We start from the raw sequence: 25,983 nt of genomic DNA on the forward strand, positions 1-25,983 counted from the left end.
TTTGGCACCAAACTCCCCAGGTGTGCCTGCCCACCAGACACCCGATCTTGTAGGACTGTCATTAAAGCCTCGCTTCGCTGCTCTCTTTGTCTCCGTGTCCACTTACTGAATTTGGACCAGTGAGTGTGTTTCTCACAAGGTTGAGGTTAACTTTTTCATATACAGATATCTTTATCCCATTTCTTGTAGAGACTTTCCCCATTGAATCAACTTATAGCATTAAACATTTTGTATATATATATACATTCATTCTCTCTATATATATTCATTCTCTATTCTGTTGCCCTATCTATCTTTACTCATGCCATTACCACAGGTTCTTGATTACTGTAATAATTTTGAAATTGGATAGTGGAAGTCCTACAACTGTGTCCCTATCAAGATTATTTTTGACTTTCTGGGTCCTTTGCATTTTCATTTGAATTTTTAGACTCTTCTTGTTATTCTTAGAAAAATACGTAGGTATTTTTATTAAATGGCATTGACTATAGATCAGTTTGCAGAGAAGTGACATCTTAACAATACTGAGGCAGTATGAGCTTTGTGTATCTCTCATCTACTTCCATCATTTTTTGTTTTTCTGCAGTTGTTTTAATTTTCCATTTTGAAGTCTTTTACATCTTTCATTACATTTATACATAGGTATTTTTTTCAATGCTATTGAAATGGTATTTTTAAAATTATGCTCTCCAAAATTACACTTCTGTGGCTAATATAGCAAATTTAGTATCTTCCAACCTGGTAAATTTACTTAATTGTTCTGATAGTTTTTTGTGTAAATTCCTTAAGATGTACTAAATAATTGTGCTGTCTTCAAGTGGAAATACACTACCTCTTTCATTCCAATCTTTAAGCTTTTCATTTTATTTTATTTTCTTGCTTTAGAGCAATAGCTAACTAACATCCCTAGTACTGTGTTGAATAGAAGTGAGGAGAGTGGACATCCTTGCCTTGTTCCCGATCTTAGGGGGAGAAAGCTTCAATATTTAACCCTTAAGTATGATATTGGCTAAAGGTTTTTCATAGAGGAAATTCTTCTCTTCCTAGTTGACTAAGAGCTTTTATGATTGTTGATATTGAATTTTGTCAGAGCTTGTCAGAATTTACTTATCAGATTATCATATGAGTTTTCTCCTTTATTCTCCTAGTTTGATAATTTATATTGGTTTTTAAATTTTAGCAAGCCTATTAGGCAACCTTTTAATCCTGGGATAAATCCCACTTGGACATTATATAAAATTGACTATACATTTTACTGGATTCTGTTTGTTGTTCATTTATTGAATATTTTTTCATGGGTGTTCATGGATATTGATCCATAATTGTATTTTGTTGTAATGTCCTTGATAGTTTTGTTTTGAGTTATAAATATTCCTTCTTCCTGTTTTTTGGGGTGTGGGGGAGGGTGTGTAAGATCTGTTTTTTGTCCTCCTTAAATGTTTGATAGAATTTATTTATCCAGGTGTGGAGTTCTGTATGTGGGGAAAACTCAATATTGTCTTAGTTTTTGGAAGTCGTGTTTCTTAGCAGATTGTTGGACTCATCTAGGTTATTGAAGTCATTCACAAAATTATCCATTGTGTCTCATTAACTTTTTAATGTCTGTAGTGATGTTATCCTTTCTTTCATTTCTGATATTGATAATTTATGTTTTCTTTCTCATCTCCTGATCAGTCTAGGTAAGGGTCCATAAGTTTTATTAATCTTTTTCAAAAACAAACTTATGACTTTATTTAAAAACTTTGTCTATTTCCTTTTTCATTGATTTCCAGTCCTATTATTTCCTTTCTTCTACTTAGATTGAGCTTAATACTTTCTTTTTTCAGCTTCTTAAGATGAAGCTTGGGTGTACCTTTTCTAATATGAACATTTTAAGTTATAAATTCCCATTAGCTTTTCTGCTTTAACTTCACTCCTTTAATATGTTGGGTATGTTGTATTTTTGTTATCATTAAGTTCAAACATATTTCCCAGTTTCCCTTTTGGTATCTTATTTGACCTACAGGCTTTAGTAATGTGCTGTTTAATTCCAAATATTTGGTGTTTTCTTTACAGAAAGAGAACATGTTCTGTGATTTCAATCCTTCTAAGTATATTGAGACCTGCCCTAGCATATCATTTATCTTAATGAGTATTTTTTGTGCATTTGAGAAGGAAGTGTGTTCTGCAGTGCTGATTCTAGTGTCTATAAGTCTATATCCTTACTAATTTTTTTGTCTTGCTTGTCACCATCAGTTACTGAGAAAAGTGTAAATTGTTTTTTTGACTAGTGTTGGGCATTTGTTTATTTCTACCCATCAATTTTAGCTTCTTTTATTTTGATGGTCTGTTATTAGGTACCAAACATTTTATCTTTCTGATGCATTTCCCCCATTAATCATTGTGAAATGATTCTCACTTCCAGTAAAATTCTGTGTCTTAAAATCTGCTTTTTTGATACTGTTATAGCCACTATATAGCTACTCCAGCTTTCTTGTGCTTACTCTTTGCATGGTTTGTGTTTTTTCTATCCTTTTATTTCCAGCCTTTCTATGTGTTTATCTAAAGCCAGTCTCGTATGAGTAGCATATAATTGAGTTTTGGATTTTTATCCAGTCTGAAAATTCATTTGGATTATTTAAGCCATTTACATTTAATATAGTTATTACTATGATTGGATTTGAGATTATCATTTGATATTTATTTTTGTTTCTCCTTTCCTGTCATCTTTTGAATCAATCAAATGTATTTTGGTGTGCCACTCTGTATCCCCTATTGTTTTTTTAAGTATACCTCTTTTATTTTGTTTTAATGGTTGCTGTATGTATCCATTTAAAAGGTATATCTACCCTTAACTGACAGCACTCAACCTTGAATTAATACCATTTCACATATGACATAAAATGCTTTAACTGTGTGATTCCATTGCACAAATTCCTCCCATCCTCTGTTCTGTTTTTGTTACCTGTTTTATTTCTAGTATGTTTTAACCTCCATAGTACATTATTACTTAGTCATATGTTTCTTAAATAATTTATGAAAATAAAAATAGTTTTTTATATTTATCATTTCTAGTGCTCTTTCACTTTTCCTGTAAATTAGTATTTTTTTCTAGTATCATTTTCAATCAGTCTGTATGCAGCTTACCAACTCTAGAATTACCAGAGATTTAAACAAAGCTGCTATTGATACATTTAAATGTATTAGTAAATAAACCTTTTGTTGTAAGGCACAGAAACCATGCTGATACTGTAGCTTTTTTTAACATTCACAGTCCTCCAAGGATAAAATCAAAGCTGGTTCTGAAAGAAAAAAAAAACCCTGGCAGACCTTTGAAAAAGTTGTCATATATTAATAGATAAAACTTAACCCTAGACATAGTTTTACTTGAGTTTTTGGAGGACTTGGTAAGTGTCTTAATTAAAGGTTAAAGAAAACAATTGTAGTATAAAGAGGAACGTCCTGTTACTGCTTTCCAGAGTAGACTGTTTCTTTGGTTATTTGCTGTTCTTGTGTATTGTACTACTTAAGGGCTGAAGCACTCTCTGTTTGAAGAGTGTGGCAGAAAGTAGCTTTTTAAGCAAATCTCATTTTGTTTAACTTGGCTGGGATGAGTAGGTGAGATAAGTTGTTAGAGGGCTGAATAATGTATAGGAAGAAGCCATCGACCCACTTTACAGCTTTCTCCCTCATTTATTTAGTTTAAATCTAAAAATAACAGCAGGAATTTGATTTCAAAGTTCCAAACGCCCATAATGTGGCTCATTTTCAATATTCATTTTCATAAGTGGTATTTTTGGGGTAACACTGTGCACATCATCCTAGTACAAACATTGATTGGAAACCAGCTAAGTGCCAAACACTATATAAAATATTCACAAGTACACAATCTGTCCTTTCTAGTGAGTGAGAAAGACAGACAGTAGTTGCCTTGCAGTGAATAAATGTGATGGTGGAGTGACATACAGAGCGCAGCTGAACTACATGGAGTTGCACCAGGTCCATCCATGTTGCAAATGACTAGATTTCATTCTTTTTTATGGCTGAATATACATTGGGTATATGTACCACATCATCCTTATCCATTCATCTATCGATGGACAGTTAGGCTGCTTCCATATCTAGGCCATTGTGAAGATCATTCCCACTGCAATGTGAGCGATATTAATATTGGAAATAGGGAGTTTTCTTAAAAGTTTGTTGAAGTAATCCAGGCAGAAGATAATGGAAGTAAAAATGTAGAAAGTAGATGATTTGGAAATTATTAGGAGGTACAACTGTTAAGTAACAGATGGAATATAGAAGAAAGGGTTGAGGAAGACATCCATACAGTTTTCTGCATGGGCGTTGGAAGCTAACGGTGTTACCATTCCTTTAAATAAGAAAGAGAAAAGGAATGATTTCACTTACATGTGGAATCTAAAACACAAGCAAGTAAACAAACACAGCAAAACAGTAACAGACTCATAAATACAGAGAGCAAAGTAGTGGTTGCCAGAGAGGAGCAGGGGTTAGGGAAAGGGTGAAAAGGTGAAGGGGATTAATAGGTACAAACTCTCAGTTATGAAATAAATAAGTCATGGGGATGTAAAGTACAACATAGGGAATATAATCAATAATACTGTAATGACTTTGTGTGGTGACACATAACTACACTTATGGCAAGCATTTCATGATGTATATAAATGTATCACTATGTTGTACACCTGAAACTAATATTGTATGTCAACTATACTTCAATTAAAAATTTTTTTCATATATAAAAAATTAAATTGTAAGGGCATGTACACATTGGGAAATCAAATTGCCATTAACACAAATGTGACTTCTGGTGAGATGTTCTAATCTGACAGATAATGACTGATGGTGGGATTTTGTCTTCTAAATTCATGATCTCTTTTTCTGCCTTGGGAAAGCACTGAAAATGTCATAATGGTATATTTGAGATAATACTTATTTAAAAATTTTCCCGCTGGCTGCAAAATTTCCTTTTGGATAATGATAAATAATTTGCATTCAGATGTACACAAAATGCAATAAAAATAACTTAATATTGTAAAAAATTAAAATTAAAAAAGATCCATTTTCTTGAGGTTCGGTTTACATACAGTAATGCATATAGTTTGTTTGATGAGTTTTTACTATAAATGCACACACGTGCCACCGCCACAAGCGGCATACAAGGCATCTCCATTCCCACAAATGGTTCCCTTGCTGAACCTCTTCCCAATCTAAACACACTCCTCAGCCCAGGCTGCAGGCAACCAAAATGATCAGCCTCCTATCACAAGGGAGTGGCTCTCTCCTTCCTTCAGCTCAGGAAAGTGGAATCATGCCGCAGGCACCCCTGTGGGGTTCGGCTACTCTCACTCACCTCCATGTTTTTAGACTCATCCTCTTTGTGTTTCTATTCCTTTTCATGGATACATCACAATGTGTAATTTGTTCATCTGCTCACTTGTTCTTGGACATTTGAAGATGGCTTGGGTATTGTGCATAATGCTTTCATGAAAATTTGTGTGCAAAAAAAAGACGAGAGGAGAGGAATAATGATTTGAAACACATTGAATCTAGGACACATTCTGTCATAGATTGCACTAGGATACTGGGCAGTGAGATCTGGAATTTAAGATGGGGTTCTTCCAGAGACCAAGATGGGGGATTGTCATTCTCATGGGGCAATCAGTGTAATCTTTATAGCTCTCATAGCTACACAACTAGAATTAGGACTCAAAGTCTGTGATTACATGTCACATCAGTCTATTGAGAGATATTACTTCTATAAAAGAAAGACTGTTGAAACACAGATACATAGAAGTGACAAATTTCTAGGGCAGAAGTTAGCAGGCAGGGTTGTCAGTGCTCTGAAATAAAAAAAAGAAAAGGTGATGAGAGATCTGTTGCGTCCAGAATTCTCCTTGTTGGCCAGCAGAGGGCAGTCCTTCTCAGAGCGCAGCATTTTCTGCTCTGCATGTTCTTCAGGCCTATAGAAGCTCGGGTCTTTCGAATATACATTTTTTGCGTTCCTGTTATACAAAGCCAAGCATCCAGGGTATTTTTATTTATTCTTGCTTCCAAGACTTAGGAGATATTCAGTTCTTGTACTGGGGCCAGATCTTCATTCCATCCATGTCTAGTCCTTGTTTCCTCCCTAAAGTTTAAGACAAGTCATCCCTGAAGAGCTCCCGTGGTAACATTGGGTTAGGTTAAAATCAGGCAGAGAATCTGAGAAATGTAATGAATCTTTCTTCCTTCTATTAAAAATGTCCAATTCTTGTTCCTAGGTAACTTTTAGGATTCAGGCTCACATTTGTATTTTCCTAGTCTTACGATTCAGGGAACAGAATAGAAGAAGTTGACATTAGCTTTAGAGACAGGATTCATAGCCTTGGTTGATTCTGTAAAGCAGCAGCCTCCTCCACTGTTCAGTTTGGAGGAGCCTGTGACAAACTATGCCCTTCATTTACCTGCCACATGTCTGAGATGCCCATTAGTCTGCCTTTTAGCTTTAGGTATTCAGAACCCCAGTAAAATTAAAATTTTCATTGGGAGGAACAAGGTGACTGAGGCAGGACAAATTATTTCTTTAAGTTAACTAGGACTTAGGAGAATAGGACACAGGCAGAAAAGTTTAATTAGTTCTAACTAGGGGATGGGAAGAGCGGTCTAGAAGTAGGATTCCACTGTTCCCTGATTATAAGCCTTCAGTGCCACCCAGCTGACTAGTGAATTAATTAATTTTAAATAAGGGTGAACATTTATAGCGTGTATACTGTATGCCAGGCATGGTTCTCATTTAATCCGTGAGCCAACCCTATGAGATAATTACTGTTACCATTCCTATTTTGCAGATTAGGGAACTGAGGCACAGAGAAGTTAAGTGATTCGTCTGAGGTTGCTTATGGAAGAGACAGCCGGTGTGTTTGCCGCTTTTCAGTCCTCTTGTGTATCTTACGCTGCCTAGCACATCTCCTTGACCAGTAGATGCTCAGCAACCCAGCCAACTTTTTAATTGAACCAGTGCTGGGCTGACATGAAGCTAAGTTGTCTTGATGGCAGCTCTTGAAACAGAAGCCCATGTGAGGCCACTGAGAACCTCAGCAGGATTTGCGAAGCCCCTGGCTCAAAAAGATGTTATTTCTGCTTGTCAGTTAATATGGCAGTGATATAATTGAAGAAAATGTGGAAAAAGAAGTAGAGAAGCTTTTAAAGGTCATACATCACAGCACTAGTTCTATAAAGTTGAGGAAATAAAAATTTGGATAACTGGTTATTTTTAATTATTTAGTATCATTCTCAAAGCAGTGTTATTTCTCCTAAACTCATAACCGATGGTGTTCAATTTTTCATATTAAAATAGAATTCCTCAAAACTTGTTTTTAAAAAAATAATCAATTTTGTTTAGTGATACAATTGAACAAATAAATTAAAAGCTAACTTAATGACTTGGCCATGTTAGAGATTGTTAACCTTTAGATCTGATTATGCTTTCAAGAATATAGGTTGTGCACTTGGTAAGTGAATTCTTTCTTTCATTTTCATTGAACTTCATCTTCTGTTTCACCCCCCTTTCATCCAGGTGCAGAATGAACATGAAGGACTATCCTCATGTAGAAAGTCGATTGGGAAAACCCTCTATTTCAGAAATAATAGTACATTGTCACGAGTCTTTTTTTCTTCTTATGAATTACAATATCTTAACTACATTAGTGTTCTTTGGCATTGACAGTGTAATGTGGCCAGAAAGCAGTCCCAGGCAACCTTGGGGAAAGGACTTGGGGTGGAAGAAATGTAAAAGGATAGTGAAAACCCAGGTTGGGGCTTTTATACCTTTAAGTCATCCATGCACGTTCCACCCTCTTTACCGTGGATAACTGAGAGGCAGCTGATTATTCTGGCCAGGTCATTGTGAAGCTGGCAAGTCAGCCTGTCGACTCTCCCAAATCATAAAGCATAGGAATACAAATGCTATATTCAGGTTTAAGAAAGACTGACTTTCTGAGTCACTATTTGGAGGGAAGGATGTTTTCACCTTCATAAAATTGTGAATTATGAAAGACATTTCTGTTGGGTCACTGAAAGTCCCTCGGGGTTTGTTTCATTTATAGCACGGCCCTGGGCCTTCTGCTGCATCCTGTTGGAGTGACCTCCTTCTTAACCCTGTACTGGCAGCTGGAATATGGCTCTTTCCCCCGGAGCCTCTGGGCTCTTCACATGACAGATATGAACTGTGACCCCTTTGTTCCTCACCCAGATCATTTGGTTTCTTTAATTTTTTTCTGTTTTACAATTTGCCTTATTTTCTTTCCCCCTTTTCCCTCTTTGCTCCCCATTTTATTTTCTACCTAGACAAGGCTTTTTGGGTAGCAGTTAAAATTTTTTTATTGAAATAGAACATCGGTGCAGAAAAATACACAAATCAGGCTCACTGACTTTTCACAGCACACTCACTCCCATGTAGACAGTACTCAGATCAAGAGAGCATCCCTAGAACCCTGTAAGGCTTCTCCGGTCCCCTCCTAGCCACTCCTGCTCTCTCCTAAGGGGAAGCATTATCCTCATTTCCATAGCTTTGAACTTTATAGACATGGAGTCAAAGCGTTCATTCCTTTGTGTCTCTGGGTCCTTTAATTGGCGTTTTTGTGGTGGTCATCCAGTCAGTTCATCACTGCCTCGTTGTGTCCCGTCTGTATGAACATGCTCCGATTCCTCTAGTCTGTTCTTGGGCGTTTGAATTGTTTCTAGTTCAGGGCTATTATGAACAGTAGTCCTAAACATTCTCATACACGTCTTTTGATGAACATATGACATACTTCTTGGTATTTACGTACAAGTGGAACTGCCAGGGCACAGTGTATCCATCTAGCCATGTAATGTCAAAGCTTATATAAAACACTAAATGATTTAGGCAAATTCTTGGTAGGAAACATTTATAAACATACATAGATTCAATTTAAAAATTGCTACTCTCTGCCCATGATACCTTTTATTAACTTTATTCCTAATGTATTCTTATCCAGTTTTCCAAAATTGAGTTGGTGGACCCATTCTGCAAAAATCCAAAGAAAATATTTTGGTGATAATCCACAGGAGTTAGGATTATAACTGAGCCATACCACCTCTCGGTGTGACATTAGCAAGGAAGAGTGATAGGCTTGTACTTGTCCGCCACATGCAGCCCAAGTCACAGAGACAGACACTGGTATTTGAGCAAATTACATTCGCTACCACAAGCCCTGCAGAAGTGGTGAGAGACCAGCTCTCTACTGTGGAGGGGCTCCAGGAAAGGCAGCCAGGCAGTTGTGTAGCCCAAAGTAATCTTTTACCTTTTTTTACAATGTAGAATTTTCCAAAATTTGTGCCATGGATGCTTTTGAACAAGTTTAATATAACAAGTACAAAAATGTGAATATCGTAGCATATCCCCCCAAAACTGAATAGTATATCTTTTAAGGAAATTTTGTTTGACAGTCAGTTAAAGTGATACTGTGAATCAGTTATTCTGTGAACATGCATGGAATTAAGTTGACTTGTTTTGACCCTGGTGCTTTGGAAACCTTAAAAAGGATTTCTCTCCATACCATCAAAACAAAACAGAAAATCCCCAAAATGCAAAGGGAATAATTAACATTTGATGATTTTAAAAGGACAGTGATGGAACCATAAGATTTGTTTCCTACATTAGGTAAATGTCTTTTCTCGTGTAAGTTTTCTGGGTTGAGAACGGAGAGTTGTCAATCCTGTAGAGACACCAAAGTATGGTGAAAAAGAATAAAGGATTTCATTTTTACAAAGTGATCTTTTGAGAATTCTGTATTTCTTCAATTCTTCTTCCAATCTTTTTTTAAACAGTGGTATGTAGACATGCTGCTATTTAGAAAACTGTCTTAATAGAGGTGTGTTGTGTTTCATTCATTTTTGAATGACATTTAGAACTTACAGTGGTTCTGTTTTAAACGAGAACATTGAATTCAGAAATAACTGGTGGTAATCTGTATTGGCCTGTGCACTCTGCTGAGCTCTGGGAGGCATGGAGATGATAGGCCGTGTGCTCAGACAGTGTGTTCTAGTGGTTATGAGGTGGTGGCATATGCGACGGCTGTAATACTTTGTGAGGTGACTGCCATAGTGAGAATTCCTTGGGAAGGAGGAGGGCAAGTGGACCCATTTGAAATAGGTCTTAAAAGATGAGGAGAGTGGCCTGGAATGGCCTTTTGCTAATCTTTGCCTATTGGCTGGAGTGAAGATGGTGCGTGAGGAGAAATGGGAAGTAAGCCCAAAGGGAAGCTGGGGGCAAGTTTGTACCTGATTTGGTGGCTGATACAGCACAGTAACTCAGAGTGCTCTGGAGCAGACGAGAGACTGAGTGCCGTCTTAGTGTGCTGTGTGACCCGGAACAGCTTGCTTGACCTATCTCAGCTCAGTTTCCTCATCTGATAAATGGACAGAATACCATATAACTTGGAACAGTGTTGTATGAAAGAAAAGAGATAATGTGCGTAAGGTGCTTAACAGTTTTCAAGATAAAACAAGTGCTGGAGCCCCTGCTCTGGACAGTGGAGAGCTGCTAAGGATTTCTGAACCACAGAGTGGTGGTGGAATCTGACCCATGTAAGGCTTTTACTTTTATTTTTATAACTGACATTCAGAAGACTGCACACACTTAAAGTGTACACTCTGATAGGTTTTTACATATTCATACACCTATGAAATCATTGCCATGATCGAAATAATGACCACATCCATTACTCCCAAAAGTTTTGTCCAAAGCCTTTAAATAGGAAAGTCTTTCCTGCAAGGCACAGTAGAGACGGAGCCAAGTAGAGCTGGGAAGTGGAGATGTCCGCTCAGAGGCTGCGGCCATGGTCCAGGTGGGGGAAAGAATGGGTAAGGTCATGAACTAGGTGTGGGGACAGTCGGCCTCCTCTCAGGACTGGGCTGCAAGGGGACAGGGCTGAGCCCACTGCAGCATTACATTATCTCCAGCACCTGACTTAGTGGCCAGGGGCTGGGGGCCATCATGTGTGGAACTGACAGGTCTTCCCTTTATGAAGGTTGCTTATTTTAAACTTGTTTCTCCCTTTATTCTGTTCAGGGCTTAAAAGACAACCTTCTTGCTTCTGGGACATCTAGCCTGACAGCCACCAAACAGTCGCTTCGCCCAAGAATCACGAGAATCTGCCTCAGGGACTTGGTATTCTGTATGGAACAGGAAAGGGAGATGAAGTATTCTCGAGCCCTCTACCTTGCCCTTCTGAAGTGACCACTGCACTCTCCATCCAGAGCCTTGCTGTTTACTGCCAAAGAAGATGCAGGGGGCATTGTTGCACTGTCCTCAAATTTCAGTTCCTGGAAAATAATCGCCAGTAGGGAAGACCATTGTTTACAGTTAGAAACTTTACTAAATCTTACACTTCTCACGGGATTCTTACTGACTAGAATTCAGCTTTGTCTTCTGAAAGTTGGTTATGAAATACAGTTTACCCAGAAGTAGACATCTGCCTACCTGTGCATTTAATTACAGTTAAGGCCTGTTGGGTACTACCTGCTTCATGGCAGCCTGTTGCCAGGTGCCATGTCTTTCCCTAGGACAGCCTGCCCTGAGGCTCAAGGGAGAGGACAAGTTCATGCTTACCAAGGAAACCATATTTCATCCCATCCTGAAACTGTCTCAGAGTGGTAGTTTTCTGCCTGGAACCAAATGTTGCATAGCTAATTATGACAGTCACCTTCTGTAGTTGAAGGTGACAAGCCACAGAACAGGGTCTGTGGTGATTGGTCAGTGGACTCCCAGTGTTGTCAAAACATAGACCAGTGGGCATGGTATGTGTCTGCGGTGGTGGCGCTCTGGTTTATGCCACCATATGCTTGTGATGCCAAGGGAGGGGACAACCTTGCCAGGGAAACCTTAAAATTGAAACTGCTGGTATACCTCATGGAAAAGTGGGAAAGGTGGAAAGTATCAGAAAAAGAAGGATGGGGACTTGTGTTCCAACTGAGAACAAGAAATGACAGTGGCATTGTAGAACAGGAAATGTGCCATGGTGCTGCGGGTGCCTAATGGGCAGCGGAGGAAGTGGGACTCCAAAGCAACTGGCATGTGTTCTGTTCACAGGAAGAAGGTCACTGCCCAACCAGAAAGGAAGATGTGTCATGCATTTCTAAATTACAGTTCTTCTAAAGAAAGAATTATTGTTTTAAATCTCAAGAAGTTTTGTAAAATCTTTGTTTACCTTAAGTTTTAAGTGTCCTGTTGCATTTAAAAAATCCTGGTTGATGATTAGAAATTTTTAACAGTAGGACTCCGTTTTGGATTCTACACTCAAAAGGGAATGTCAGCATCTCACTCTTGAGATCTTGGCTCTAAATATATTATGAGAAGCATGTTACATATACTCATCTGAGGAGGAAGCTGATGTTTTGCAAAGCAAACACTTTTTATTTCTTGAAATTCCACTTTTGTGGCATTGTAGCTGGTAAAAAATAATAGCTGTAGTTAGAATCACATACAGAAAGAATAAATAAATGCTCCAAGACAATTTTTTAAAAATGGGAAAGCTGTGCTACTTAGAACAAGAATTCAGGGGAATAAAAATTGTTCCTTTTCATCCTGTTCTTCCCATGAGGACTGTTATTTCCATGTTCTATACTATAGTAAGTGTTAAATTGGCCACATTTTTTTGTCTCAGCAAGCTATTATGTAAAATGCTGTAAATTATCTATATATTAAAAGAGTGCTTTCAGGGAGATCTATATCTACAGTTGTTTTTTGTATATTTAAATGCTTAGCTTTATTTTTTGGTAAAGTGCAGCATAATCCCATATTGTGTATAATCTTATTGATCAGCTGTTAAAAATTATTTCAGATACTTCATTAAAATAATTATTTTATTATAATAATAACTTTGTTCAGTCATTGACTTTGAAAACCAGGGTATTTAATAGTCAGCACCTGAAGCTGGGGACTGGGCAGCAGGTCTTTCTTGGCCCTGATCGTGACTTAGTTTGGAGTGTCAGCATTTGGGTTCCAGAACCTCACTTCAGATCCAAGTTACTTGTCACTTTGTTAGAAATCGCTGTAAATTTGCAAGCTATTTGACTCCTAAGGAAAGCCAAGCATATTCATTACACAAGCTTTTCTTGGCCCATCCAGGTTTTCTTACTAAGGTATTCTTTTCAAAGCTTATTTTTAATACATGTTTTTAAACTTTGCCTTGTGGAAAACATCTCACACACAGAGCCAGTGCACTGTGTCCAAGGTATTCTAACGCTCAGTTTGCAAACAGAGGCCTTAGGGATACATTGGATCTGTAAATGCATTTCTCTGTGACTCACACAGCATTGCTGATATTTTAATTCATGAAAATCTGAATTTCCACTTCTGAAAAATTAGAAGAACTGGAATCACTAGGTGTGCCCTTCTGTATGGAGCCAACGCACACCTGTCCCCTTGAGACGGGGGAGGAGGGGTGTAGGTTCACCTTCTTTGTCTGATCTCTAAGCCCTGTAGTTTGTGACCTTCCACTTTCAGTATTTATCTTGGGGGAGGAATAGTCAAAGGAGAAAATACTAGAAATTCTCCATCTACTTTTTTTTTAGCAACTTTATTCAGACATATTTTACATATAAAAATTGACCCATTTCATTTATTTTTAGTATGACTGATCGACCTTTTAAATTGTTTCCTCCTGACTATCTTTAAGATTCTTCTCCTCTTAAAAAGAAGTGAAGTTTAATATTCTTCTAAAGTCTATATTTCTTAAAACCTACATTTGAGGTAAATTTTATATCACTCGAATTTTGGCAAACCTTTTTTTAGAATTAAGTCCATTCAAACTAGTTATGTTATGGTTGCAGCAAAGAACACAATGTTAAGGTATATTGTTCAGAAAAATGTAGAACCAAGATCTCAGACTGATTAAGTTGGACTTTACGTCTGCCTAATTGTACAATGAACCAAGTGTTTATAAAATTTCAACTCAGTGATTCTGCAGGAAATAAAAGTATAACGTCATATGCTTATGTATGACATGGTAGCCAGTTTTTATTTTTATTTTTGTTTTTAGCATTACTGTCATTTCATGTACTTTCACACCTTGCTTCAGTGAAATGACAGCTCTTTGTGTTTAGATGTAGGCATGATTTACATCTGATGCCAATGTTTTTTTCTTTTCATCCACTTCTTAGTATTTTCATTCGTGTATTTGCTTTTTCACTGAAGTTGTTTTACCAGTTGGAAATTGGTCCTCAGTAGAGTATTTCTTTTGGGAAACATTGAGAGACTGTGCTCTTTAAACCTAAAGTGTTCGCCACCATATACTTGAAAGCTGAGTAGTCAGGTGAGAGGAACAGATCGGTAAATATGTAAACCCCATACTTTGAATATTTGCGGGAAGAAAATATTCCCAAGGAACTTATTTTGAGACTTTTGGCTTTGTTGGTATACTATGATGAAAGCAATTTTAATGGCAGCTTCTCCTTTAAAATAATGCCAGGTTGATATCTTTCTAAGGTCTCTTACTGTAGGTTGTATTTAGACACTATTGTCCTGGGTACCTATTTTGGTCTTGCCTCTTTGCGAGCTGTGTAACCTTTATTTAACCTCTCTGTCTTTGTTTCCCCATTTGTAAGTGATAGTATGTATCTGTGAGGTCATTGTGAGAACTTAATTTTCATATGTGAAGTCCATAGAATAGTGTATCACATGTGTGTTAGTAATGGTGGTGGTTAAGGTTATATCAATTCCGAATGGCATAACTCTGCCTCCTGCCTACCTCCAATGCTGTATTGTATAAATCATAGTCACTACTTGAATGCATAACCTAGTGTCTTATTTGAATACAATAATCTAAGATCATGCAAAATTCTTAGTATTACATTGGGGATTGGAGGATGGGAGGCTAAGGAGAAAGGTATGATACTACAGTGGAGTCATTAAATAGAGTAATTCTATGTCCATGGCTTTGCCTGATAAGTTTCCTGTAGGGTTGGAAGCAGTAATGAAGCATGGCATTATTTCCAAAATTTTAATTGAAAATATTATAGATAAATATGGTGAACATTCAAACGGTGTAAAGGAACATACTAAAGTAATTCTCTAACCCGTAGACCTCCCTCATCTCATGCTCTGCCCCCTAGATTCACCACTTAACAGTTTCATCTCTTTGCAGACGGACACATAAGCATATAGTTGTATATGCCTCTTCATTTGCATGTGGCAGCATACTGATCGCCGTTTTCTCAATCCCATTGTTCTTAATTCAGCTGTACTGTGTTCCAGGCCAGGGGTCCTAGTAGCATCTTGCTATAACCTTTGGGAAAACAACATATGAGCTTTTCCTTGGGATTTGTCACAGATTTTCTATTTTCTAAATTTTACTCTTTCACTGGAAGAATCCAGTCACATCTGAATGTGTCAGCAGTGTTCCTCCACCAGCGAGGCGTCATGCAAGCAGCTAGTGGGCCGAGGGTGCTCAGCGGGGAGGGGCAGGCGGAGGAGGGAGGGTCGCCAGGGAAGAACTGAGCGTCCAGCTGTACTGAAGCTTCACTTCACCCTCCCACACGAACACTGGTCTTGGAAGCCAACATGAATCTAGGACTACTCAACCTCTTTTCTGTAACATTTATATTCACATTCATTAAAAAAGTGAGGATAAGATCAGAATAGGGATGCCCCACAGTGAGGCTCCTGAAGCCCATGCCTGGTGGGCTGGCACGCCCTGAGCGCTCACCCTGCGCGAGGCCCTGGGGCATCAGGGGCCCCAGGCGGGGGGGCGGGGGGGGGGGGGCGGACTGCCCCGCCCACCAGTGATGCCAAGTAGCGAGGACTTCCCTGCAGGGGAATAATAAATACATAGTAGGTTCTCGTAGGTGTCTTTGGCAAAAAAGATAGTAACTCCAAATGGAGCCATCCTGTTTAATCTCTCACAGAAGAAATAAAATGTGAGCAATGAAAAGAATGGATAGGATTTTTAAAAGTCATATTCTAAGGGAAAAGGTCAAAAAGCGAAAGGATGAAGTCCTTTTAGGGAAGTAAACATCTAGGGTGGCTGACGATGGTAGTCTTGTGGAAGAGAAATGGAAGACAATTTTGGAAGTAGATGACAGTGATGAATAGGGTTATCCAGCCCAGATTTCAAAAGGCACAAAAGAATATTCAGTGAAGTTCCATAGCTTTCCCTTAGATACACATTCTTCATGGTTTGTATTTCCAAGAAATTATAGAAAAAGACTGGTAAGTGTTGCCTGAAAGCCCATCACCACAAAGACTTTCCCCGTGATGGTAAGACTGACTGATAGGCTCTCATCACAGAAAATCTGGAAAGTCAGTTGATTTCGACCCTGGCAGCCTTGCTTTTCGGGTGGGAATCTGTTCTGTTGTGTTTGCTGTTCGGTGCTTCAAAGCCCATGTTCATCGTGCAGTGGCGCTCTACGCGCCTGAGGCCCGCGGTCCATTTCCGTTCCTACACGTTCTGCCCCCTTCTGCAGGCTGCAGGGCCCCGTTCTCCAGTGCTCGTAATGTCGATTCTAGACGCTCAGTATTTTAATTGCTGCCCTGGTTGTATTCTACTGTGCTAATGACCACATTAAAGCACAGTTCCCGTGCAGCACAGCAGGGTGCTGGGGCAAGGAGAGCAGGTGCATTGCCCGCTAGGACCGAATCGTGGCGCGGGCGCTGCGCTCAGAGAGGAGCCCCTGGAGCAGCGCCGTCCTCACCTCGGAGATTGTCAGGAGCACAGGAGCTCCAGCCCACCCACTCCAGCCCTGGGGATTCAGAACGGCCTGGGAGGAAGATCCCGAGGGGAGCCCTGCGCTCACTCAGGTCTGAGAACCACGGCCCTGTCCGTGCACCTGGGGGGAAGACATTGCACTTGTTCCTCCGTGTGTTGTCTTGTCAGTGTGGGTCTCTCATCGTAGCCGGTCACAATCATTTACATTACATTTGATTCTGTCGAGTATGGAGAACATTTGAGTTCACGTTACAGAATCAATTCTATCATTATCCCCCTCAGCCTAGGGTCACCCAGCCAGTTCGTGAGCATGCCGTCTGTGTTCCCTCTACGTGCCCATAAATGCCTTCCACAAGGCAGGGCCAGAAGGTGCTGAAGCCTGCTGCTGTGCTCCGATCACCCCATTAGCCCTGATGGCCCTCTAAGGCCCCCTGGGCCGGATCCACTGGGGGTGCTAGTGTGGAGTTCACCGGGGTTTCACGTGCATCCCTGGAGAACTGCTCAGGTGTACGCACACCCATCACCCGGTTAACCAGCACAGCAGCCATCTCAAAGGACAGCATGGTGACTGTTTGAAGATCCTCATCTGTTATAGGTTACGGTGGGCCCCCACCCCAGACTCTGATGTGACATTCAAGCCCCCAGGATCTCAGACTGGACTGTGTCCGTGGTCGGATCCGCCGGCCGGGGAGAGGCCTCACAAGAACCCCGCCCTGTGAATATCTTGATCTTGGACTTCTAGGCTCCAGAATCATGAGAAAGTGAATTTGCTTGAGCCCCTGTTGGTGATAATTTGTTACAGCAGCCCCAGCAAACCGGGGCACCAGCCCCTGCCTCTTCTGCTGTGGGGCACCTGGGCCTGGCCAGCTGCTCTGAGGTGATGCCTGCCTTCCTGGCTGTGTGAGAACTGGGGGCATAAATGATGCTACTTCTAAAATGCCTGCAGGGAGTAAAGTCAAGTCCGGGTGAAGTAAAGGATTGCTTCAAACAAAGAATGCCCTAGCGTCACAAGGTGCAGAGGAACACAGGTGTCTGCATTCCTGAATTTAATCAGAGCTTATAGGGAGAGTCAGGATACAGCTCACTTGAGCTGGGCTTCTGGGAGAATGAAAACATTCACCAGACAGCACAGGCTCTCGCAGCCCTGTCATCTTGTCCCCTTGATATCACAATCCCTTTCTCTCAACTCCAGGGCTTCTGGAGGTGCCTCGCACACTCTGCCCCTGCTTCTCCTTCTAACCTTCATGCTCCTGCTTGCTTCTGTTGAATGCGTTCTTATTGACATTTCTGCATCTGGGCACAATTCTCTGGGTGTCACAGTCAAACCTCCCAGGAGAGGAAGTGGTCGTGTCTTTTTAATGCTCTTCCTTTTGGACATTCATACTTAGTGAATAGTGATTTTGTGTTAAACTCTCTGGAGTCGGGCTGGTCACCAGGGCAGACAGCTGTGGCCAGGACAGCAGTGTCACAGGTACAAAGCAAGACACGCCCCACGCAGGGAAGTGCCCTTGACGGTGTTGTTTTAGAGGGAGGCTTTACACAGTGGGCATGCTGCACCTTTGTCACTCAAAGTGTGGTCCCTGGGCTGGGAGCATAGGCCTCCCCAGGAATGTGTCAGCTGCAGAACCTTGGCCCACCCTAGCCCTGCTCAGTCCGAATCAGCATTTTAACAAGATGCCCAGGGCATTTGTATGTGCATCATAAGTTCAGGAGACACTGCCTAACCAGTCCTCTCATTGATTTTTAGTAAATCTGAACTTTTTTGTCTTCTAGGTTTGCTTCAAACTGCGTACCACTCTGGGGCAGATCAGTTCCAGGCTTAGGGATTTTAAAGCTATTCTGAACCTTAGCCATGTATCAGATTTCAGAACAAGTTGAAGCCCAAAGAGATGAGGTAGTTTGCATTATGCATAATTTTCTAGGAATACTGGTAATATAAAAATATATTTCTTAGGCAACCTGGCAGTGCTGAGTCGGTTTCTGAGCCAGGTAAATATAGAACTGGGCCTACACTGATGAAGGTAATGGACGTGTTAGTTGGCTACACACAGTAACTGCGTTAACATTAACTGCATTAGTGCAGTGGAGGGTTACAGAGAAGATGAAAGGATTGTCTGCCAAAGAGCACCACCATTCCTCCAGTAAATCCTTGGCAGTTTATTAAATTGTTAAAGCCTGTCCCATTCTAAGCAAATTCTCCCACATCTTTTATTTTTTAAACTTCCACTCTGACTCACATTGGAATGCCCTGGCCCACACAAGTTTTTTTTTTATTAAGGTATCATTGATATACAATCTTATGAAGGTTTCACATGAGCAACATTGTGGTTTCAACATTCACCCATATTATCAAATCCCCCCAGCACACTCCATTGCAGTCACTGTCCATCAGCGTAATAAGATGCTACAGAGTCACTACTCGTCTTCTCCATGCTGTACTGCCTTCCCTGTGACCTACCTGTATTATGTGCCACACAAGTTTTTAATCTAAACAGACACCATGATAATAAACTTATCTGTAGCAGGGGACTGATAGCAATAAGAATAACGATAGCATTTTGGGGTCTGCTGTATGAATGAGCTATGCATGTTGCATTGATATTATGGGTCTGAAAATATGTGCCATTACAATCTTGAGAGTTTTCCCTGATTAATTTTCTATTTGATTCATGCATTGATGTTATATTTCAAAATATTTTTCCTAAGTTTTGTCATGGCCATTGCTCATTTGATATTTACCTACAGAATGTCCGTTTTACAGAGCTCTGGGGGTGATGGCATTGTACACACACTGAGAGGGATTTTGCAGTCTGGCATAACACTTCATTTTATAGGTGAGGGAAATGCCCATAAAGGTTGATGGCAAAGCAGACATGGGAGCCTTGTGCACAGCTGACAAGCTGCTCAGGTGTTCCCTCCCTTGGGCTGGGAGCTCCATGGGCCACCTGGTGAAATATTTACCCCTGCTCTGCAGTGGCAGGTCTCAGCTCTGGCACTTTCAGGTGCACAGGGCTCCGGTTTGTAAGCTGGATACGCTTCACACTAGCGTTTTCCCTCAAAGTGCAGTCCTGCTGCCCTTGGCCACAGGCTTGTGTTCGTTAGTTCTGCCACGCGTCCGACCAATTTGGTGCCTGTGGTGGACCAGGCACTGCCTCTCATACAGGGATTCCAGGATGGAAAGAGCATGCACCTGCGGCTAGGGGCTCCCTGTGTGCAGTGACACCTGGGAAGCAGGTGCCGGACACCTCACAGCAAGGGCAGTGAACCCCAGTGCCCTGAGAGGTGGGTCATTGTTTGCATCAACCTCTATTTTCTCACCTTTTGCCTTTTCTTTATGAAAAAGAATAAATATCAAATAACTTAAGGATAATAACACTCTAATTATCACATGGCCACTGTACCCTAAGCACTGTGATTGGTAAAGAGATGAACCGCATGGGGGGGACAAACCTGTCACCAAATCAGTGCATGGCTTGTGCCAAGTGTTGCAGTAGGGCACGTGCAAGGCTGCACAGCAGGGCCTGCTCTGGAAGAGGTGGGACGGTCTGTCCTGACGAAGAAGGTTGTCCAGGCAGGCAGTGTAATCGCTGGGACGTGTCTTATTTGGGGAATGGTTAGTTTACTAAGGCTGGAACATGTCCGGTGCAGACAGCAGAATGACAGCTTTTGTGAGCCAAGCTCAGGTACAGGAGTTGCCAGGACAGTTGTCAGAGCTCCCTGCTGGTCACACAGGGAATGTATCCCAAACTCCCTTCATTCTGAAGCCCTTTAAATGACATAAGCCGATGGCACACACAGGCACTTGTGAGGAATGGGTCCTGCTTGGATCTAAGTGCAGGAGGCCCTCAGCTTCCCTGTGGTCTCTGCTGCTGCCCAGTGTCCCCAGCACCCCAGCCCGCCTGCACCGTTGGCTGGGTGTTTCCTGTGTGGCAGAAAGAATGCTCAGGCGTCTCATGGTGGCCCTCCTCAGAGAATGGCTGGGGTGGGTCACCTCCCTGCTGCCTAAGCCTGCATATAAGGGGCCCCACTGAGCCCCTGCCTTGTAGGACCCTGGGGCCTCTTTCTGGGGACACAGCTCCAGGTTGTCTACAGATGGCCTCACATGTGAGTTTGGTCCACTGAGGCCCCACTTGACCTGTGGGAGCAAGCAAAACAAGTCCCCTTCCCAGCAGCCTCGCTTTGGGAAAATCTGTGTTTGATGAAAGGTTTGAAGGTTGAGGTGGGGCCCTGGGGGCCCTGGTGGGACTGCGGGGCTCAGCGCTAGCAGGACCCTCTCCCCAGGCACCAGCACCTGGGACGCCTCTTCACTGCCTGCCGGGTAGCTTGAGCCTGGGGGAGGAAGTGCCTGCAGAAGCCATAATTGGAGATGTTATCACCTTCTCTACCTCCTATGGAATGGAAATCCTGGAAGCCAGCAGGAGTTCAGCCACTGGGCAGGGCTGGTGTCTGCTCTCCTGACTGCTGGTGGTAGCACAGGCCGCCTTTGAGTTGCAGGCAGGTCCTCCAGGCTTTGCCTGGAGGGCTGTGGGGGTCCTCTGAACACAGGACCCTGCCACCTCAGGTAGGTCAGCTTCTGCCATTTGAACCGTGGACCTAGTTAAGCATTTCCAAATGTGTTCTGGAATGAAAGCCACCCCCCCGCCCACCGGCCTCCCCGCACTGCCTGCAGGTTGACGGCTCCTCTCCAGCAAGAGGGTCCAAGCTTGAGAGCTGCCTGGCCTCTCCAGCTGCGGCCCCTTCTCAGCTAGCCTGCTGGTGGCCGTGTGGTCACCCAGCCATTTCTGTCTGCCCACAGGATAGCCCGGCGCCCCAGCATCAGTGGGAGCTTGGTGCCTTCCCCTCTCACCACCCTGCGGCCCTGGGAGTGAAGCCCTGGGCTCCACAATCAAGACGGGTGGACCTGTCGTACTTGCAGACTCTCCACCTCTGACTGGAGCCCTGCGTCTTCCGTTCTGACCCCAAGTAAAGGCGTGCTAACGGACAACTGGCCCACTAATCATTTTGCTGGGAAATAGGTTATGGTTAGTAGCCTAGTCTGTTTGTATGGTAAGGTGTTTGAGAGAAATCCCTTCCAAATACCCCTGTAGGCTGCTGATTGAGCCCTGTGGGGTTGTGTGCAGCTTGGTGTGTATTTACAGGTGGGAGGGCAATGCATCTCCTAGACAGCACAGCCTCCCGGGGCAGAGGTCACCTTCCAGGCTGGAAGGGAAACCCTGAGGCACAGTGGGGCCCGGGGATGTTACTGGGGGCAGATGCAGTAGGCTTCCCTGGCTCACAAACCGTGTGTCAACACCAAGTCTCCACACAAGCCAGGAAGATGGGACTGGCGGTCAGGAGGACAGGGGCACTTGTCCTGCACCTCAGTGTGGCAGGAGGTCGGCAGTGCCCCTGGCGTGCACTCCCAGGAAGGCCTTCAAGGAGAGGGTCCAGTCCAGGGCAGAGGGAGAGTCACTATGTCCCTTCAGTCAGTGCCATCGCTTCCTCCCCCAAGGAGGATCAGTGGTTTGACACAGAGGACCCGAAGCTACTGTCTCCACAGTGCAAAAGCCTGGACCCCACAGGGTCGCCCCCAGGCCGGGTTCATGCTGCATCTCATGGGTGCCAGTGTTTCTCACAGCCTGCCCACCCGGGCAGCAGAGGGCCCGAGGAAGGAGACCACAGCACACACAGGACCTCGGCCTCGCCAGCCCTCACTGGCCGAGCAGCCTGTACTCCTGGGCACCTTGCTCTCCTCTCCCACCCTGCGGGGGGGAGGTGTGTGGAGCAGAGAGATGCCCGCTCTGCACGACTGTTGGGCAATCGAATGTGCACATGCAGGGCTGAGGCTGGGGCGAGTGAGCTACTTGGTGAACTAAATGGTAAGTGAACAAACAAACTTCCTACCAAATCAGATACCCCGGATATATTTCCTTCCAACCCAGGACAAACCTTTCTTTCAAGAATCACAGCTTTAGGGAATTTTGTTGGAAAAGAACTGTGAAATCTTCCCTTGCAGGAAGCATTGTGTGTGTGAAAATCTGCCTTTCAAGGGCCATCATAGGTCTGCATGGGGAAGCACAGAACATGGGGGTCTGTACCTCTACTGCTCTGCCGGCTCGCTGTGTCCACTGCCAAACCTCTTCAAGATCTAAATAAACAGGATCTGATGGAAAATACTAAACAGAATCATGGGAGTGTTTTTCATCCTGGATTTAACAATTTCAAACTTTCATTTGATGTTTTTTCAGGCGAAGGGAAGGTTCTTAACTCTTAATAAAAAAACAGACCTCAGTGTCTTCTGTAGAGGCTTCCAGACCTGGACCCGGAGCCTTCAAGCTCTGCGAATTTATTGTAAACACTAGGATGGCCAAGACCCACAACTGAGTGCTGTTACTGGGAGGTGGGTGGATGGGTGAATTTATTTTTAATTCAGCAACTAATGTGGCTTCTCTGTATCTTCTCGTGGGCTCAGGATTTTGCCCATCTGGTCAGTCTTTTATAGGTGAGTATGTGCTCATTTTATTAAAACAAAAGCCTCTTAAAATGCAGATGGCATGCTCTATTCTTGCTAGTCCTCAGAGTCCTTGTTGCAACCGAAGCGGGTGTGTTACTTTGATAGTCTATGAAACAACCTTAACTTTGCCTGTTATAATATTTATAACAAAACATGCAGAATTATTGCACCAACAAGCCTGCCTCACTGATTCTTACTGATTAAAAACTTTTTTTAAGACTAATGTAATAAAAACCAAAAAGACCCAACAACTGGGGCCCTGAAGACGGCCAAGCTGGAGCCTGGCGGCGCCCCCTCGGCCTTTGGATTCAAAGGCTGCGCCTGGAGAAGCCGCCGGCAGGGGGCCCCTCCCAGGGCGCTTCCGCGTCCGCGGCCCTCCCGCCCCAAGCCCAGGCGAAGAATGAATGGCCTGGGAGGGATGGGCTCGTCTCTCTGCCACGCTGGAGGTCACAGTCAAGTTTTGCTTCAGGAAAAATTAAGACGGAGAAATCCCTGGTACTAGGTGAGACCAGTGAATTCCGCCCTGCCCCCTGGCAGACGGTCCCGACAGGACGGAGGCATTTCTAATTGGTGCTAGCACCTTGCAGGGGTAAGCTGGCAGGAACCGACACAACCCTTTATACCTCCTTCCAAGGTGCCCATTTACCAGGCACATCCCAGGGGCGTGTGGGATCAGGTCCGGTGGGTTTTCCTCCTGGCTGTTGGCCAGAACCGAGCTGGTGTCACAAGCCCCGAGTGGAGACGCCGTGCGCCGTAATTGGCGCGTTCAGCGCTAATCCTCATTGTCTTTGGGTGCGCGGGCGAGTTTCCCCATAACCTCTCCCCTCCGGCGCCTCATCTCCGGGCCCCGACCAGCACCCCCCTTCCCTCCCCTCTCCTCATCCCAGCTCCTCCCCTGCCCCACACCCGGCGCACACACGTGACCCTTAATCGGCCGGTACCAGGTTACCCTGAAGCTAGCCCAAGTGCAACACCTGTTAGAAAATGGGGGGAAAAAAGCGTTTTCTTACTCCTCAGGGAGACCAGAGCCCACTGCGGCCCGTGCCTCCCGAGGCCCGCCCGCCCCGCAGCTCAGGCCCAGGAGGAGTCACTGTGCCGTGGGGGCATCTCTGGCCGTGCCGTCGCCCACCCCAGGCGACGCCCACCGGCTGTCTGTCATCCGACTGAACAGAGTAAGAATAGTAGTGATTTGCGGGACACCATGTGCCCAACACACGCTCTAAACGGAAGATCACCCCCGTCCCTCTGGGGCCTCCTGTGCGCCTTCCTTGTCCCACCTCCTCCCTCCTCGCAAGTGACTGACCCTCCTGAGCGGTGTGTCCACCATTCCCTTGCTTTTCTTCAGATTTTCACATATGTTGGTATCTCTAATATACTCAGTTTGTCTGCTTTGGCACTTTACGTGATGGAATAATATTCCTCGGCAGCTTGCTGCGTTCTGCCAACCTCAGGCTTCGAGAAGTGCCGCTTTGGCTGTAGCTGGAAACTCTCAGGTCCGCTGCTGCGCCGAGGTCCACTGTGCGGCGGTGTGCGTGCTGATGGACATTGGTTTCCAGGTTTTTATGATTACAGACCTGTTCTATGTACATTCCAGATATGCCCTCTTATTCAAGACTTCCTCTAGAAGTGAAATTACTGGGTTCTGGGCTATGTACATCTCCAGTTTCGTAAAGTGGCCGGGCCACTTTGCAGTGTGTCATGCAGTGTAGTAAGTGTACCATTTATTTCCTTACCAACTTTTGATGTTGTTTTTAGTGTTTGCCAGTCTAGTGGGCAGGGAGTGACAGCTCACTGTGGTTTCACTTTGGCATTCTCCTGTTCCTTAATGAGGCTAGGCCTCTTTCCATATGCAAATTAGCCATGTGAAACACCTCTTCAAATACTTTGTTTATTTTTCTTAATGGATTTATAGGTATCCTTTATGTATTTTGGATATCAATCCTTAGGCAATTAGGTGTGTTGCAACTATATACTGCTGATCTGGCCCTTTTTTACTCTTTAGGGTGACTGATGAATGGGAGTTGTTAATTTTAACAAGTTATGTTCTTAAATCGTTCCCTTTAAAATATGTATTATTGTGTCTGGGTTCAGAATCCTTCCTACTACGTAGAAGTTCGTAGAGATAGTTTCCTATGTTGTTTTTAAAAAGTATTATAGTTTCCTCTTCTTTATTCAGTTCTTTTAGCCCACCTGAAATTGACTTTTTAAAAATGGTGTGAGGTCAGGGTCCAAATTTAATTTTTTCTTCGTATGGGTAAACCATTATCGTACCAATTGATTGAACAGTTGGTCTTTCCCATTGATCTGTAGTGCTGGTCTCTGTGGACTCTCAGTTCCATTGGTCAATTTTCCTGTCTCCAGTACTGCACTGTTTTATTTACTATGGTTTAAAATAAATATTGATGCCCTATAATGCAAGTTCTGTACCCCTGCTCCCCCATCTTCATCAAGAGGGCCTTGGCTATGAAGCTGCTCATGTCCCTTGGTACTTCCATATAAATGTTAGGATCAGCTTGTCAAGTTCCACAAAAACTCTGTTGGTATTCTGACTGGAAATAAATATGTAGATGAATTTGGGGAAAACTGGTATCTTTATTGATTAGAAAATTTTGATGCTATTCTAAATTGTATTTTTAAAACACATTTAATAATATTTGTTGCTGACAGACGAAAATGCAGTTGATCTTTGGTGATTTTATATCTAGCCCCTTTCTAAAGTCCCATCAACACTAATAATCTTCCTGCAGATTTTTCAGGGTTGTTTTTGAAGACAATTTTATC

The 25,983-nt window shown here is 42.9% G+C and overlaps 1 protein-coding gene across 2 annotated transcripts in view; it reads left to right on the plus strand.

The window, feature by feature from the left end:
* The window catches only part of TAF4B (TATA-box binding protein associated factor 4b), a 181,891-nt gene that overhangs the window by 128,374 nt on the left and 27,534 nt on the right, over positions 1-25,983 (plus strand). Inside the window, exon 15 of one of the 2 annotated variants that reach the window (XM_037025430.2) lies at positions 11,075-12,964. The exons of the other annotated variant lie outside the window; for it this stretch is intronic. Coding sequence (XP_036881325.2) covers positions 11,075-11,242 — 168 coding nt within the window. The 3' untranslated portion in view covers positions 11,243-12,964. Of the gene's footprint in view, positions 1-11,074; positions 12,965-25,983 lie in introns of those variants that run through there. 2 annotated transcript variants of the gene reach the window in all.

This window comes from Manis javanica, chromosome 9 (assembly GCF_040802235.1).
Source record: "Manis javanica isolate MJ-LG chromosome 9, MJ_LKY, whole genome shotgun sequence".
Taxonomy (NCBI): Eukaryota; Metazoa; Chordata; class Mammalia; order Pholidota; family Manidae; genus Manis; species Manis javanica.